General features: G+C 38.9%; 1 protein-coding gene across 11 annotated transcripts in view; it reads left to right on the top strand.

Annotated features, from left to right (window-relative positions):
* The window catches only part of PTPRM (protein tyrosine phosphatase receptor type M), a 441,320-nt gene extending 423,134 nt beyond the window's left edge, over positions 1-18,186 (top strand). For all 11 annotated transcript variants that reach the window (XM_015618484.3, XM_015618479.3, XM_015618477.3 and 8 more), the window contains 9 exons: positions 726-880; positions 1,211-1,346; positions 1,917-2,066; positions 2,528-2,701; positions 5,551-5,682; positions 8,743-8,868; positions 10,645-10,808; positions 12,876-13,011; positions 17,287-18,186. In XM_015618484.3, the coding sequence (XP_015473970.1) occupies positions 726-880; positions 1,211-1,346; positions 1,917-2,066; positions 2,528-2,701; positions 5,551-5,682; positions 8,743-8,868; positions 10,645-10,808; positions 12,876-13,011; positions 17,287-17,340 (1,227 nt within the window). In that variant the 3' untranslated portion in view covers positions 17,341-18,186. The remainder of the gene's footprint in view (positions 1-725; positions 881-1,210; positions 1,347-1,916; positions 2,067-2,527; positions 2,702-5,550; positions 5,683-8,742; positions 8,869-10,644; positions 10,809-12,875; positions 13,012-17,286) is intronic.
* The last annotated feature ends 577 nt before the right edge of the window (positions 18,187-18,763 follow it).

Raw genomic sequence — 18,763 nt, 5'->3', positions numbered from 1 at the left:
TTATGAGCTATATATGATGGCTGTGGATTTCTAATGAGAATAAAATACAGGCAGCTACATTTTTAGAGGGGGAAGGGAATATACAAGCAGTAAGAAAATCAAACAGCATACACACATCTAATATCCAGACTGCTCCCCCAAAGTCACATGGGAAATCACTTACACAATTGGCTTCTCGTTCATACCTGTCTCACTATATACATGTCCTTGTAGACTGGCAAATCACCTGGAGGGTGAGCATGTGGAGGGCTACAAACACAACCCCTATGATTGAAGGTGCAAAAAGGCTTCCTATTATTCAGCTTTTTCTTTCGGACCAATGAAGGAGACAAATGATAGGGAACATTATGCGGAAGCTGTAGCTCCCTGAAGTCAGCAGCAAAACCCCTGTGGAGGGCAGTGGGGAAAAGAAAATCATCTGTTCTCTGTGTTCAGCCTTGCTGCTGACCCATTCTGTGATCATGGCCTGCATCTTAAGACCAGAGTTTCCAGAGCAGCCTAGTACTTAAATATAGAGATGAGCATTTGTCTTTAAAGTGCTAAAAGTTTCTGACCAATCTAGTACTTATTACTTAATTTTATTGGAGGGCTTTGAAAGCAGTTGATAGCTAACCTTTGAACTTGCTCTCCTGCTTTCAGCAGTCTGTACAGATTGTTGGTAGGAGGTGGATGCTCTTCAGCAAGGCTCAGGCTTTTGAAGATTTCAACCCTTGTCTTTTCAACAGAGAGGTGCTCATGAGATTCGGGAAATACGTCAGTTCCACTTCACAGGCTGGCCAGACCACGGTGTCCCATACCATGCCACGGGCCTGCTGGGGTTTGTACGGCAGGTCAAATCCAAGAGTCCACCAAATGCTGGGCCTCTGGTTGTTCACTGCAGGTAGGTAAAACAGAAATCTCTCTCTTGTGGTTTGCATTAAACTTGAGACCTACTTTGGCTTCTCCTTTACTGTGTATTCCCCACACAGCTTGCTGAAGCCACTGGAGCTCTACAAAAAGTAACTGTAAACAAGAAAACATATATTACATATATAACAAACATTTGTAGAATACATAAATGAGAGTAAAACAATTGAGCCTGAAGTCCTGAAAATGCCCAGCTCAATTTCAGTAATCATCCAATTGATCAAGTACCTGTCAGATGAACCCTTACAACTTTTACAGTTCCAGTACCCTGCTGCACGTTAACTGTGCTCTTCTTCTACTTCAGTGCTGGTGCTGGCAGAACTGGATGCTTCATTGTCATTGACATCATGCTAGATATGGCAGAACGAGAAGGCGTTGTAGACATTTACAACTGCGTGAGAGAGCTTCGATCCCGGAGAGTTAACATGGTGCAGACCGAGGTATTGCTCATCTATTGGAATACTGCTTTGCAAGAAAAAATACTCTTATAGCCCATAAAGATGGAGCTTTGTAGTTGGCACCCTCCAGAAAGTAGTTTACTCAGTCACATGCAGAAAGTAATCTCCACACAAACCTGAAGAACCCCTGCCCAAACAAGTGCATAGTTATGCTTCACTGAAGATTCACAATGTTTCTTAAAAAATAAGGAAAATCAGGAATGTTTCCTTTCTGGGAGGGATTCATTCTGGAGTACATCTTGTTGGGGCTTACTTTCATGATAGCACCTACAGAACAGCCCAGAGGAATGAGGAAACCAGAAACATTCCGATTTTTGTTATGGAGTGTTACTGCACTTCTCTAACTACTTGTAGTTAGTTTAAGTCAATCTTTATATATGCATGAGTGTGATAAAGTTTTTTAAACTGTGATTGTTGCTTCTGGTCTTGTTTCAATGCTGGTAAACTGAAGAGAGAAGTATCAAACATATTAATTGTTATGTTTTATTTACCAAAATACTAATGCTCTATGCGCTCCATGTCAGTAACTATCTATTTTAACTGCTTTACCAGGAACAGTATGTATTCATCCATGATGCTATCCTGGAAGCCTGTCTTTGTGGGGACACATCTATTCCAGCTTCTCAAGTTAGGTCTGCTTACTATGAAATGAATAAACTAGATCCTCAGACAAACTCGAGCCAGATCAAAGAAGAATTTAGGGTAAGTAGTGGCTTACATTGCCTAGAAGCTTTGGAGTTTAGCTATACTAAAGACTTCTGCTTAAGTTTTTATAGTCATATGAATTTTGTAACAGGTCTAGGAGGGAAAGACTGCAAAAAAAAGAAAAAAGTACATGTCACTCATCTCTACTGAATTATGCTGAATCATAAAACAATGCAGTGGAGTGGTAATAAAATATTCTTTTTACTTAAAGGAAGTATGTTGATCCTTCCACTGTCCTTTCTTCAGAAGGCAGGCAGCTGTCTTTGAGGTTATTTTTCATAATCGTATGCTTCCAGGATTTCTCTGCTTCCAAACCCTGCTGACTGTGATGTGTTTTCGTTTCTCTGCATATTGATTCCCACAGAAACTGAATGCTGAGCTGATCTATTCTTAAATATTTTGGGTTGCTTTCACTGCTGTGTTAATTTTTCCGTTGCATTGTTTACTCTCTTTGAAAGACTTTAAATATGGTGACTCCGACGCTGCGCGTTGAAGACTGCAGCATCGCGCTTTTGCCGCGAAACCACGAAAAGAATCGCTGTATGGATGTGCTGCCTCCAGACAGATGCCTGCCTTTCCTCATCACGATAGATGGGGAAAGCAGTAACTACATCAATGCTGCACTGATGGATGTAAGTCTCCGCCACATCATTAATAATAAAAAGGCAATAAGCAGCCCTCCAAACTGAGCTGTGCTAGAAAATGGAGTCAGCATGAGAAGACTGAAAACCTTCTCGCTTGTTTTGTTTCCCAGAAGCATGGCACAAAATCTTTAAACTCCCAAGTACATTTAGGATCACACATATGTTATGTCACAGCCAAGGTTCCAAAGCCATGCTCAGAGAGCAATTCAGGGAGTTTTGATAAATTTCATCTGTCTGGATTTCTCCCTAGTGCTTGAATTTTTAACCATCTGGCCTAGGAAAACAAGAGTTACCTATTAAGAGACTGAGGCAGTTAAATAGAATAATAAGGTTTGCAGCAATATTTCAGTTCCCTTTGTTTATAATTTAAACAGTAATTAACAAAAAAAATAATTGTCTGTCAACACAAGATAGTACACAAGCCATTACTTCAGCCTTCCCATTTATTTCTGTTTGAATGAATGGTTCCTCTTCACGTGTGTGTAGAGTTTTATTCCATATGCATCTATGGCAATTCTAATCCTTGTAATAGAGAAACAGTAAAAAGACACTTAAACTGCCTTTAGAGTCTGCAGATATTTATAGCCTATTTTTGACAATTTACAGCTATAGTCATTACGGTTGTCAAACACATAAACAACAAGAAAACAGAGGTTAGTAAGGAAGGAACACATTGTAAATGGCCTTTTAAAAAGTGAAGCTGGAGTAATAAGAGTTTATTGCAGTTTTTTCATTTCTTTCCTTCCAAGTTCTCAAAACCTTTTCCTAAAATAAGCTCAAGTTCAAAACTCTTCTGTGAAAATGTAAGAAAATGTATCTTTATGTTTATCTCTGTAGAGAAACTGAGAACAGAAGTCTAAGTAACTTCTCTAGCTTCTCACAGTAGGTCAATGACATTTCATATTAGAAGGGAGCTGCCTTAATCTGCAGTTTGCAACTGTGCCATTACATTGCCTTCTTTCCTGGAGACTTCCGTACTGTTTTGTTCTGTGAATTAAGTAATGCTCAGAAAGGGGAGGGCCTTAATACTTGCTTTGAAGATGCTTCCCTTCTTCACTATTGAAACAATCGGCTACATACGGACCTGTATCTGGGCAAAAGGCTCCAAGGGAGGAGGTGATTTAAGTTGCTTTCCACCTGAAGCACTTTGGCCAGGCTTCTGCAGCATTCCTGAACTGATGGACAAGAGCAAACTTTTGTCCGTCTCTCTAAACACTCAATCTCCAGCAAGCAAGATTAAGTGTTTCCCCCTCTCTACTTGAATCTATTGAGATGTTGAATCACCTCATTTAAGCCTTCAGAGCTCACTTCAAGAAAAAGGGGTAGCAAGCACAGTTTTTGTTATTCAGTATCAGAACAGTTTTCCCAAAAAAATCTTCTGATGCTTCTAATTGAGTGATCAATGGAGACCCCTTTGGACATCTCTCATCTGCATGAAACTTCCAGCAAGGCAGGACTAGTAGGATAGAAAGGAGTGTCGTTCCTTCCAGCCATTCCCAATCGGAACGACAAAAGGAGCTGCCTAATGTAGGAGCAGCATCATTACCTGCTGGTTGCCATGTGCTGAAACAAAGGACCAGAGTTTTGCATGTCTGCATCTGTACCCAAAACACAGTGAAATTATTTTCTGTGGTGCATCTGTATCCAAAACACAGTGAAATTTTCTGTGGTCTCCTCTGTGACTGTGAAACAATGATCATAGAATCATAGAATATCCTGAGTTGGAAGGGACCCACAAGGGTCACCAAATCCCATAATTGCTAGGGTTGGAAGAGACCTCTGGAGATTGTGTGGTCTGACCCTCCTGCCAAGCAGAGTCACCCTCAGCAGGAGACATGGGCACATGTCCAGGTTCATTTTGAATGTCTCCAGAGAGGGAGATTCTGCAGCCTCCCTGGACAGCATGTTCCAGTGCTCTGCCACCCTCAGTGTGAAGAAATTCTTCCTCACCTTGAGGTTGGAACTTCTTTTATTTTGGCTTATGGCCATTTCTCCTTGTCCTTACACTGGGCAGCACCAAAAAGAGTCTGACACCATCCTCTTGGCACCTGCCGAGTCAAAGTCCAAATCTTGGCCCTACCCAGGACAGCCTCAGGAATGACACCATTTGCCTGCAGTAGCTGATCTGATTGGATCTCTGTGGTGGTGCAAATGCTTCAGGTCAAGGAATGCAGAGACTTCCCCACCCTCCTTAATCAAGGCACTGGCACTGCCCCGCCCCCCCCCAACAATTGCCCCAGAATGGCCACAGTAGCTTTCAACACTCAGAAGCATGTAAGTGAAAGTGCTGGTTTGAGAGCCATGATGGAAAAGTTCCAGCAAACAGCTCAGTCAATGACATTCTCTGGTACTAAAAGAAACAAAGAGCACTGAAATTTATCCCCTGGGTATCATCGATGCTGTCAGATAGACTAGAATTTCAACAATATTTCTGAAGAATAACTAGATATTTCCTTTCACAGGCATCATTCAAATTTAGAGCTAAATGCAAACAACCAAGATTAATCTGTCCATTAACAGCTCAAAACAAATCCGTTGCTCAAAATCTTGTAGGAGTTGCATTGGAAGCAAAAACCTCTGATGATTTTACTCAATGCCTGTGGCATGAAATATATTTTAGAAATATAACATCTGCAGAAATTATATCCTGCCTAAATACAGTTTATTAACTTTGAAGCATATAAAATCTCAGGAAAGAGCTGAAAACAATATATTAATTATACAGAAAATAGAAATATGCTTTCAGTCCTGAAGTTTTGGGGCTATGACTGACATTCTGCTAAATGGATTTTTTTCTCTCTTACCATTCTTCTCATCATCTTGTTACTTCTTTCCAGAGCTACAAGCAACCATCAGCTTTTATAGTTACGCAGCATCCCTTACCAAATACTGTCAAAGATTTCTGGAGACTGGTTCTAGATTATCACTGCACTTCAGTAGTTATGTTGAATGATGTGGATCCTGCACAAGTAAGTCCAGAAAAATATTTCATTCAAAAGAGGAGTGCTAGTGCCTCAGTGTTTCAGAACAGCCTTAGGATGTAATTAGTTTTGTAAAAACAACATTAAATACTTACACACTAAAACATTGATTTGTAGTTTGCAGATTGATACTCATAGACCAGCAGCAGCAGCTTCTCCACCAAATGTTAATGCACACACACATAAGTGCATGCACCTATAATTATTTCTAGGAGAACATGTTTTGGGAAGGGCTGCTAAAACCCACAAATTTCAGTTGTAGAATTCTGACTCAAGTTGAAATACGCTATAGTGGCCAAAATCATAAACAGAAGCCAGCAGCTGTTCATTTACCTGCCTGAAACAGGTCAATGACCTTGGTCTCCTTACCAGGGAATAGGTGTTCCCAGGGTGAAAGTCTGTGTTGGGTGTTGCACAAAATGATGTTATCATTAGCAAAGAGATAGGAACAAAGCTAGGAGAAAGAAATTAAACATTGGAGACTAAGCATCTTTTGGAAGAGAAAAGAGGGCAACGAAACCTGTAGGGGAATGTAATTACCTTACAAAAGTGTTGCACGTGCTATACATGTTGTTCAGAAAATAGGAAAACTGAACCTATTGGTTGGCAATTCAATCACTAGGATTAATCACTAAGTGTCCCAGAGCCTGGCTCACAACTGCACAATCCCAAATTCTTACAAAGATATAAACAAACTGCACCAGCCCTCTGCTGAAATAATGTGGTGGTAATCTGGATTCTTAATATGTAAATATTTGTTAACTATTGGCTGAGAGCAACTGTAATTTTTTAGAGCAGACTGCAGGTCAATTAATGATCAAGAATCTTTTTAGCTTTGTTTGGTATTGCATATACTTTAAAAAAATCTCTCCTGTTCTTTTTAACGTGTAGAATTTGTTTTTAGAAGACACTAATCTTCCTTTTGGTTTTTCAAAGGAACATGTAGGAATTCCACACACTGTTTTAAAGACTGAATTTCTGATTCTAAGCCCTGTGCTGTCTGTAGGGAGGAAAGATAGAAATGAAAGACAAAACTTTTATTCATGAATCTAAGATTATTTTCTGAGTGAATAAGGAAAGACTCAAGGGAGACAGACTGTTAGGGACTGCTGAACAGAGTGTTTTTTAATTTGTTGGCTGTGTTTTGAATTTACAATAGGGCATGGCTATTCCAAGCATTTATTAGCCTCACAGGATTTAAAAGCTATTGGGATATGCAGTTAATGCACCTGCCTCTGCAGTATGTTATACCTTTTACCTCTTAATGCGAGTAAAAATCTTTTCATTAGGAATAAATCTCAAAACCCTCAGAGCAAACAGAAGTGGAGAGAGGGCAAAGCTTATTAAAAACACACATTACATTCAGATTTATTAATAATTACTGTTATGATTATTATTTATGTATATATGAAGTGTTTACAGTTCTGTTTAGATATTACCAGTTATGTGGATCGTTATGCTCTATTGGGAAATGAAATTCAGCCCTTCACAGTGACTCTGACTTGAAGAGAGTCGCTAGCATCACTTGCATGCAAAATGTGCAGACTTAAATGCTTTTGGTTTCTTTAGAACTTGAAAAATCTTAGCTTTCTAAAACAGCCCCAGCAAACAGCTCTGCTTATTATCATTTAAGCATTCTTCAGAGATCTGTTAGAACTGTATTCCTATGTATTTGAAAGATGTGTACTAAACTGTGCACATGTTAAATGATCTGAGCACTGGCATTTGCAACAGTTGTATGCACTGTGTTTTGCTATTCTGTACACCAACATATTTCATAATAAAAATTTGTGTAAGATTTGGACAATATTTGGAAAGCAGTTGTCTCAGCAGACCAAATCATAGGGGGAGTTAAAAAAAATGAAAATATATTTTCCTACTTAAAATTTCTGGGTTTAACTTGTTAAAGTGATATCCTGCAAATCAGACTGTGTTTTCTTTTTTAATTGGTGTAGTAAATGATTATGTTTTCCTAAAATGTAGTCATCTCTAAACAGCTTTGTTGAGGACTAAGTATTATAAGAAATGCAAAACAACATCTGGAGTAAATGTGATTTGTCAGCTCAGCTCTGGATCACCAACAGCAATGCAGCAGAATGAAGACCACAGCTGTTTTACTGAATGAAATAAAAAGTTCCAAATATGACATCAATGCTTCTGCAAGCAAACAAAATTTCATGAGTTCATATTTAATTTTGGTTAATGCTTACAAAAGCTACATGCTCGAACTGCTCTAAATATCCCTGGCAAAAAAAAAATCATTAGGATTTTCATGAAAAAAAATGGACAGGCAGTTTCTAGCTTCAAAAAACCTTCTTGCAAAGTATTGATTCAATCTTTAAAGTATTAACACAGATGGTAATTGGTTCCTGGATTAAGGCATTGTCACATTATTAGACACTGAAACTGTGCAAGATAATAGTAATTTTACTTTGTGATGTTTAGATACCTTGAAGCAATTTTTTCTGAGAACTGAAGGAAGCATAATTAATATTTTCAGGTGTCACTAATAAGATGAAATTAAGCAATTACTGAAAGTTTAAAGCAATGCTGGTATTAGCCAATATAATCAGTCATGGGTGAAACACATGTGAAAGTTAAGTCCCAAGTTTTGAGAATTGATGTACCCTTCCTAGTATAAATCACACATTTTAATGCAGTTTGAATCATTAGCAACTGTTCAGGGCAGTTGAAGATACCAGGCCTTTGGTCTTTAGTTTCCACTGTCTCCAAGATATGGCAATATTTGTCAACCTCTCCCTGTTTAGTCGTAATACATTGTAGAACTAATGTTGAGTGTCAGAAGTGTTTTACCCCAAACACCAGACACTGAAAGTACAGCAGCAAGAAACAGCATGTTAGGTACATGAAAAGGCATTATGACAGCAGAGTGCTCGAAACTGAACTTGGTGCATCATGCATTTTATAAAGATACTGTGCAAGAATTCCAATAGTACATCTACAGAAATTTAAAATACAGAAGAGTATGTTGAGGCAGCATGAAATCCAAGGTGATTAACAGTGTTCTTTTTCCATGGTCTCCCACAGCTCTGTCCTCAGTACTGGCCAGAAAATGGAGTCCACCGGCACGGTCCTATTCAGGTGGAGTTTGTATCAGCTGACTTAGAAGAAGACATCATCAGCCGGATATTCCGAATTTATAATGCAGCCAGAGTAAGGATCTTGTTTGCAAAACAGTTTTGTCTCAGTAGATGAGTTGAGTCTACTCAAATCATGAAAATGAAAGCTGAACCCATATAGAACCATTTCCATTTTTCAGCTTATTTATTTGTAAGTAATGGCTCAATACTGCGTCACGTCACAGTCACAGAGGAAAAAAGCCTTCTGTGTACAGTATAAGTAAAAAATATTTTAATACATATCTCAAGTGTGTTAAATGCAAATGAAACAAATGCAGTATTCAGATTGTATGATAGCCAAAAAATGCTGAAATCAGTGCTGTTTTCGATAGTTTGAAATTAGCCATATTTATATCCTGTGTTATGTGAAGAAAGCTGTGCACCGATACTAATCATGTTTTCCAATATCAATCCCAGCCTCTTAGCAAAGATCCTGTCCCACTAACCACACTTCATTACATATGTAACCACTTCAGAAGGGCAAGCAGGTTGTTCTTGTATCCAGCTTTTATGCTCCCATAAAGTTGACAGAAGACTAAACGAGGCATGTCTTTCAAGCTGTCTGGAAAAAAGATTCTGCCACAGACCAGGTATCTGTTGCCATCCAGGGGATCTTTGCAATGGACTCATATCAACCACCAAAAAGCTGTAGTTAGGAATAAGCAGCACTCCCTTCTGAAAAAAAATCAAGAACTTCCCTGGGACCTGGTAGCTCACTGGGCAGGGAAAGACACCAAAAATGTGTTAATATCCAAACAAGGCAGCAGATTGTAAAGCTTCAAATACTTCTTTATTACTATGAAGGCCTGGAATTTGTAGTAAATACAGCAGTATAAAAAACACAACCTCCAGCAGTATTAATGAGACCTTCAGCAGACACTGGGTCTGGCTGATATGCTTTGGGAAGAGGGGCCGTTATCTGAAAGAAACCGGACAGGAAATCAGTAGATTCCAGACTTTGACATAAAACACACAAAACTGATTGGAGAGCATATCTAGTGCTGCATCCAGTTTGGTTTATTCCCATATTGTGTTAATCTTACATCCTCTCTATTAACTCTTACTCTAGAGAATAAAATATAATGCTAACGTTTCTGTGTGTTGTTCACTTTAAGAGTGGCACTAAAATGCCCTCACTTTGAACTGAAGTGGCAAACTCTAGACTACAAAATCAGTTTTCATGTGCATGTTTATTATGCCCTTTTCAAAGGACTATAATTTTCTGCCACTATCCCTTGTTCTGTGCTCCTTTTTTATTTTAAATCACCATAAAGCAACTGTTCAGTAACGTTTCACCAGAGGGGTTCTGACTGCTGCAGTAGAACACAATAAAATAAAATGTAGTTAGATATTTTTTTATAAGCCAGAAACATCTGAGGGTTCAGTTTTGTTTTTTTAATGTTTCCTGCTTCAAAATATCTAGAGAGGTTTTGACCTTTCTTGTAAAAAAAGGACAGAAACACATAAATGTTCTTAAAAATACTGAAGCTTATATATGAAAACAGTATATAATTGAAGTTACGTTGCAGCTCTGTCTTTCCAACCGAGTTCCTCCTATCATATTAATTAGTTAATTGCTTGATCATGCAGATGTACTATTGCTATAATATAGCCTATTGTATAGCAGTCTTTTTAAAAACTCTTGTTCTAATAACTCCATTGGAAATTAAAACTCACAAATCCTCAACGGCAGTTGAAATTACATTAGCAGTTTGTCAGCAATCATCTGCTCCCCTCGCTGATGCAAATATCTAAATTATGTGCCAAAAAACCACTGTTACTTTTCCTGCTTTTGTCTGGATCTCTACAGCCCCAGGACGGCTATCGGATGGTGCAGCAGTTCCAGTTCCTGGGATGGCCCATGTACAGGGACACTCCGGTTTCTAAACGCTCCTTCTTGAAGCTCATCCGTCAGGTGGATAAGTGGCAGGAGGAATACAACGGGGGAGAGGGACGCACAGTTGTACATTGCTTGTAAGTACGGGGAACAGAAGAGAGAAGTAAGGGAGTACTGTCACAGAACTTGTGCTAGGCTTTGAAAGATTTGTGACGAGGTGAAGAGGCATCTCCCTAATCTGGAACTGAATAAATAATACAACTGCTCATTTAAAAGCTTTGAATGCAAGAGGAATTGTGTAATTTTAATGCAGATTCATGAGTTTCCCCATCTGTCCTTTGTTAGAGCCCTATGAAAAGATGATGGGATCGAGTTAACACTATTTTATTCAAAAATGCCCAGTGACTCTTGCAAATGGGAAAGTTGCATATTTATTCCGAGTAAATCAAAAATGTGCCTTCAGAACAATGTACCTTTTATTTCTGCAGATAAGGACCATAGAAATAAGTAGTTTTGGAGGGGTGATTAATTTTCCAGGCATAAAGCACGGGAGTAAAAGTGGTGTGACAGACCAGTTAAGATGATCCTGTAATTGCCTTACCTTTCACTAATAATGGTATATATTTTTGTCCTCCTGTGACTTTGTGCTCCTCTGATGCAGACTCTCATCCACTCTGCCACTGTCCTTCTTTTGATATGGTTTAATACTCATACGTGCTTTTGTCCTCAGAAGTAGCTGATCTTCTGAGGCTGAGTCTTCAGCAGTTGAAGCTGTATTTGTCTTTGTTTAAACATCTGTTTAAAGGTGTTGCCATGATGGAGAAGGGACCTTCTAACAGGAAAGCCATGTTCAGAAGTTGGGACCCCATGTCAGAATGATGGAGGAAAATCTAAGAGTATATTAATAATTCCCACTACCACTGACCTTGAAAAAGTCATTGCTCTTCAGTTTCCCCATCTGTAGTATGGGGATAATAATACTTTCATCAAAGGAGCATTGTGCAGTGTGATTAATTAATGTTTTGAGATCTTCAGCTGAAAAGACCCTTTTGAAGTGCAAATTACTGTTATCTCTGAGGTGGCTGATGATATTAAATAGTTGTACAACATCACACATGCGTCACTTCCAGGCAGTAAAGAAAGAAAAAGCTCTAATATAATCCTTTTAAATGACTTTATTTTAATTAAAATTCTCAAACAGTCCCACAATATCAGGCACTGTTTTGGCAGCAGAGAGCATTCTTTTCATGGTGCCTGGATGTGACAGATGTGCAACGTTGTGTCTTCCTTTGAAAATCAACCATTTGCAAAGCTTGTTTGAAAGACCTGCTACCTAACTAGTCTACATTCTGGTAATTATTAAGGTTTATTATTTTCAGTGAAGCACAGCCTAAAGATTCTGATTAGAATAAGTGTAGAAATAATGGGGTTTCCAGAAAGAAAGAGATTCTCTTGGAGATTAAAAATAACCAGGGATAAAGTATTATTAAATACTGTATTTGATCACATATATGAACACTTGTGCCTGGCTTCTTTGTTAGCAATTCGCTTTGTGTTCTCATCCTCTGATAACTGTGGGTGGAGGGGGAATACATCAGCCTTTAGAAGCAGTCCTTGCCAGGCAGCAAGCCCCTCTCTTCCTGCTACCAGGAGCTGAGATCAGCCAGGGGGACATGGCAGCACCACCCAGTGCCATACCAAGCGAAGCCACCAGGACTCCCACAAATGTGACTTCTGGTGCTTTTGCAGTTCCTCTGAAATGCCTTTGTGTCCAGGAGGAATGAACCAGAATCTGGAACAAAAGACTCACAGTCTCTGTGGCATTTCCAGGCCTGATGCTCATTTGCAGCCATGTATGTGTGTTTACAATGCAGAGTTGAACTGAAACTAAAAGTACTTTATCCTTATTTTAGCATCCTCTTTGTGGTGTCTCCAGTGTTCACTGAAGGGTGATGCAAACCTCAGCCATTCAATTCCCTCCAGGCTGTCAGCCTGCTGACTTCTGAATCATAGCTGTAAAATCTTTCAGCATGCTAATTCCAATTAAAAATCAGGTTTTGCCTGGAGTTCAGCAGCCTCTGGGGCCAGGAATGTTCTGTGGTTTCTCCCTGCTGGAACTCATGCCTTCTGGAGCCATCCCTGTTGCTGTACACTTGTGACACAGAGTCCATTGTAACTGAGCCATTTTATCACTTTCACTGCAGGAATGGAGGCGGCCGCAGTGGGACATTTTGTGCAATCAGTATTGTTTGTGAAATGCTTCGACATCAGAGGGCTGTTGATGTATTCCATGCTGTGAAGACACTGAGGAATAATAAGCCTAACATGGTGGACCTTCTGGTATGAGCTTTTTAACTGCACCATTAAATAGAAAATGTTCTTTTTCTCAGAAGAGTCAGTAAGATTTCCAGGATTTGCAGTGGGAGTTGTTCACAAAGCAAGCAAGTCATTTTCAAAGGGGATAATGAAGTCACTTCACTTGTAAGAGTATTTTTACTCTGCTTTCTTCCCAAGGAGACTTTGTCTCTGTTCATTTGAATTTTTTAAGAGTTTTAAACTTTCAGATGAACATCCTTATTAATTTTCTTTTCTAGCAAGCTGAACCAAGTGGTCTTGCATGGTAGAAATAATAGTTATATAAAATTAAATGCCAGATTTTCAAATTATATATTTTATAAATAGCTTAATTGCCTAATATTTATCAAAGCCATGAATTTCAGTTTGACACCCAGAATATTGCATTTAATTATGGTTGCTCTAACTCATAGAAAGATTAAAGAAGTTCAGAAACAAGGGGCCATGTGCAATTATTTTCCTAGAGAGTGTTTTATGAGCTTTTTTCCTAAATGGAGAACTGCTGAAGTGCCAGCTGCTATGCCAGAAGAGCTGCAGAACAGCTTAAACCAGCAGGTTCTTACACTCCAGTGTGTAGTTTTGTACTTGGAGATGGGTGTAGCATGATTCCCTGTTCTGAAGCCTGGGCTATAAAAGACACTTTTACAACATCCTGCTGCAGAGGTGGCTGCTTAAGAGGCAGCTGCATTTGATTTAGTATCACAGGCAGGAGGAAGCAGCATCTGGGCACTTTCAGGGATGTTAACCCAATCTGAGCCAATCTTGCAAGCTCTGGTTAAAAAAGCTGGGGTAATTTCAGCAACTTTTCTATAGCACACCCAGGGTGAGGCAGGATACTTCTCACTGAGCAGGTCCAACCTCTTGTCATTTTAGGAGAGGACCCCCTCAGATGAGCTGAGTGTGGCGCACACTGGAGAATAGGCAGGAAGAGTGAGGCTTTCACGGACAGGTGAAGGCAGGTAGGGAGGGATCTCCACCTCCCCAAAACATGGATGGCTGTGCCTCCTCTCTCCTGTGGGAGAATTGCTCCCACCACATCCCCCATCACAGTGCTCTCTCCTTGCCTGCCTCTGAAGTCCCAAAATCTTCCCTAGGCCCAGCTCTGGCCAAGCACATGGAAAAAGGCCAGATGTTGTCAGCTGTGCAAAGCAAGGAGGGAGTTCATGAGCAGCACCACAGGGCCATGAGCCAGCAGTGTAGAACTGTGAGTCTTGTATCAGCAAGAAACTATCAAACTTCCACAATGGTGGGAGGGAGAAGCTTGTTTGGCTTCTTTTCCTCTAGTTTATATTCTCAGGAGGAGAATCATCTCGCTGAGAACCATACATTTTTATTTCCTAGATATGAAGAAAAATGTCCTACTTCTTCATTCATGTAGTAGAGTTTAGACAGGGATTTGGCAGGCCTGATGTTCTCCATTCTCCTAGAGCTTAAGTCCACAGAACTCACTGATCTCTTATTCACTTATTTTATAGAAATAAAAAGAAAATTACCAGTGTAGATGTACAGTTAAAGAAAATGCTCTCTATAAATTCCCATTTGTGACAGTTCTCCAGATAAAGATTTGTCAGGCAGTTGTCTCCATTTTTCAACAGAGAGTTTTTTTAATCAAAAAAGCTAAAAGTATTATTTTAGATATAAAAGTTCCTTTTAGTAAATTGAGAGTGGTATTGGGAATATGTGGAAGGCACAGAAAGGCCTTGTAGGGCCTTTTTTTATTAGGAAATTTCAAATCACTCATGAAGGAGATCAGTACTGTTTTCCTTATTTTAACAGACAGAGGAATAAAGGCAAGGGACAACCAGGATCTTTCCCATTCTCACATAATGCACTGACTGAACAGAATTAGAATGACATCTCTTTGGTTGTGGTCAGTCATCTCATAGGAACAAATATTTGAATTAGCCAAGATTCAATTCCAATGTAGATTACTTCATGGTAAAGGGAATTGGGACACTTGAGTTCTTTTCCTAATTCTGTTACTGACTTTTTCCTGTATGACCTTTCTTTTATTAATGCCTTTGCCTCAGTTTCTCTATTGGAAAAAGGAACAGTAATATTCATCTACCTTGTAAAATTTTATGGTAAAAGATTAAATGCTCAAAATCATGACATTATTTCACAAATATAGTTTCAAGACTGCTTTGTCAATACATGTCATGCACTTTCTGACTAGATAAAAGGCAGTCTTTACCATCCATACTTAGAGATTCATCTCTTAATTTCAGTGAAACCTTTGGTTTTCCTCCAAGTGTAAAAATCCAAATGCCACATCCCTATAGTATGGAAATCTGATTTTTTTCAGCTGTCATAAAAAGGCAACACATGATATTGCAAAATATCTCTTATGGAATGCCCAAAGCATTTGGTAATAAATGTTATTGGGCCTACCCACAGGTGTCCTAGAAAATAAATTTAAATTTAACCTCTCTGAAGCTAGATAGTCTAATGAGATTTTTAATAGCCACCATCAAGTGAATAATAAAAATGTACAAAGGACACTAGTGAAGTGAACACAGTGGGAAATAAGATACGTCTGCTCTTTAAGACAGGTATTCAGTTTCCTGAAAATGACAGTTATTCTGCTGGATCAGTAAATCAGCATAAAATGAGCATGGAAGAGTGGAAATGGATGAGTGGCTGATCTCTTGTTTTGATATGTTATGTAGTTATAGAACAATTTCCATTTATTTGGAAACATATATGCAATAAAAGCAGAAAATGAATTTACATAATGCTCTCTTCTTTCCTTTCTTCTCTTTTTATATTCTTTTCTTATTCTGAAGAAGACACAAGCAGTTTATGGAACCCTGCAGGACTTTAAACCCTCACATACAATTCACTCACTCATCACTTAGGTTATATGTGCACCTCAGACTTGCTTTCTTATGACATGACATCTCTCAACAAAAAAACTTCGAAATGGTCCATGCTTGTTCATAGCTTTTTCATTTTATTAATAGTATATGGTCTTTTGCATGTTACGTGGACTCTTCTTCTAAAATGTGACCCATAATCACAAGTAAGGGGCAAAAGATTTAATCTTTTGAAGTCTTTGCTTCAGTGAAAAGAGAATATATCTGAAGATCTTACTACTCATGATGTTGGGCAAGGCTGAGTGCTGTCAGCTTGTTAAATCTGTTGTTGTTCCTGAATGGCAATATATGCTTAGTTACCCTTTATTAATTGAATAAATTGCATAAGAAAAAGAGGGATTTCAGTAACAGAAATAGTCTTAAAACTGGCAGGTGTTTCCAAATTGAATTTTCAGAAGCCAGAGCCCTTAAATTCAGGAAATCTGCACTTACTATTTGTTTCATCTTTTTTTTTCATTTAATTACTTGTAATATTTTTATGTATTGCAAGTAGCAAGAATGGAAACAAGAGAGGGGTATGTATGCACATAAAGCTGGGAAGTCATCAGTGAGTGCATCATTTTAAAGTTTCACAGTGGACAAAGGTTAGTCCCAAACATCTGTCCTCTCCATTCCACTGAAGACATGAAAGGGGCCAAGTTATAACCCTTTGTTCCCACAAATGCAGAGTGGGTTTGCATCCCTCAGGAAGGGGATTTCCCTGGAACTTGCTCTGTTTCCAAGAACTTAAAAATAAAACCAGCAGGTCTCTGTTTGAAGCATAGGGCTGGCACCTGAAAACTTAGCCTGGGAGAGAGCCAGGAGAGCCTAACTTGAGCATCACTGTTTGTTGCTAAAAATTAATTGGAATTAATCCAATTAAATTAGCTCAGGCCCCATCTCACAAGGCTATTGCAAAGTTTGGGCTGGAGACAGAGGACCAACAGTAACTAAGCAACTCTTGCCCTAAAATGTAGCAAGTGCCTGAATGACATTAAAATAAAAGCTGCAATAAGGGAAGTACAAAACACTGGGTCTATTTTAAGATAAATATTTTCAGGGAGGAATTTCAGTAACTCCAGTTCTCACAAAGTGCTACATGAGCATTTTGACAGATGACAGAAGGGTTGCAAGTCACTTTGCTTACGTGCAGTCAGTTTTTCTCATACAAGTGTGTTAGAGCAGCTAAATACTCATCTAACCTGAGCAGTACCATAAGTTACTATGTGTAGTGTCTATTGTCTGGTTAATATAACGATTTTCTTATCTGAACATAAATTGGATTTGCAAACTGGTTCCCACTGGCAATAGCTGATAGTAAATAATTTTAACAGGAGAGAGATATTGACCCCTTTAATTAAGTTTCTTCAATAACTGACTTTGTGGTTTTCTTTTGATTTTTCAGGATCAATACAAATTCTGCTATGAAGTGGCTTTAGAATACTTGAATTCTGGCTGATTGTCTAAACAGCACAGACAAAGCTCCTCCTTTCACTACCACAAACAAAGCAAGTCACTTCATGATGTCTGTGTAAATGAGATGAAGACTTCTCAGTGTTATGCTTCTACTGCTTTGTATAATTGGCTCTTTTTAAGAGCCCCAAAAGATGTTTATAAAACCGCTTGCACTGCCCGATTCCCACTCTGAAGCCGCTGCTTGGCACCCCTGTGAGCCTACACCGAACCACGTGGCAGTCCTTGAACACCGTACTCATACTCAGCCATTGATGTGGTGAAGCAGCATAGTCCTCTGGTAAATAAGAGAGCACAATTATATTCTTATGAAGGAATTTGTACTTTTTCTGTTACATTTCGTTGCCTGTGATTCTCAGTTATTGTCACAGCCTAGTGTACATTTCTGTTCTGTGGAGAATGCTGTCTGGCATTTTGATAATATATGATTTTAGTTATATTTGTATTCTAACACGTGCATAACAAACAAATCATATGTAGCTTATCTGAACTAACGGAAAGACATGTACCAAATCATGATAACTTTGTTGAGTTGTAATTTCTATCCACTTTGTACCATTTCAGAGAGAGAATTTTGATGGAAACGCAGTTAAAAAATGCAAAAGACAGGATGCTCAGATTAATATATCCAAAGCTTTTTCATTTGTTTATATTGTAAATATTTTTTGATTTCATCAAATTATTTATTCATTAAAATGATTTTTTTTGGTGAAGCACAGTGAGTGACAATCATTTTTATTAAGCCCTGGAAATGCTTACTGTATGATAGTGTAAACATTTGTTTACCTTGTATGGATTCTCAGCTCAATAAATAATTACATACATGATAAAATTTTGTTTAATTTAATATCTCTTGGCATCTGAGTGCCTCCAACTAAGCCTCTTTTCTAGATTAAATCTAGTAAATACTGAGCTACCTCCAGTGAGTGTTTATTGTGTGATCCAGTGTTGATCCAGCCAATAGTGAGGTCATAGAATCACAGAATCATAGAATGGTTTGGGTTGGAAGGGACCTTAAAGATCCTCTCATTCCAGCGCCCCTGCCATGGGTTGGGACACGTTTCACCAGGTTGGGACACCTTAGATCAGGTTGTTCAAAGCCCCATCCAGCCTGGCCTTGAACACTTCAGGAATGGGTCATCCACAGCTTCTCTGGGCACCACTCTCAAAGTGAAAAATTATTCCTAATACTTAATCTAAATTGGCTGTTTCTCAGTTTTAATCCATTCCCTCTTGTCCTGTCACTACAACCCCTTGTAAAAAGTGCATCTTCTTGTAGGCTCCCTTCAGGTACTGGAGGGTTGCAATTAGGTCACCCTGAAGCCTTCTCTTCTCCAGGCTGAACAATTGCAATTGTCTCAGCCTTTGCTGGGATCCCTGGAGCTGGGTGCAGCTCACCAGAGTGGAGT

Source organism: Parus major, chromosome 2, assembly GCF_001522545.3.
Source record: "Parus major isolate Abel chromosome 2, Parus_major1.1, whole genome shotgun sequence".
NCBI classification, from domain to species: domain Eukaryota; kingdom Metazoa; phylum Chordata; class Aves; order Passeriformes; family Paridae; genus Parus; species Parus major.
Note: the sequence above shows the minus strand (reverse complement) of the source record. Positions and strands in the feature narration are given on the sequence as shown.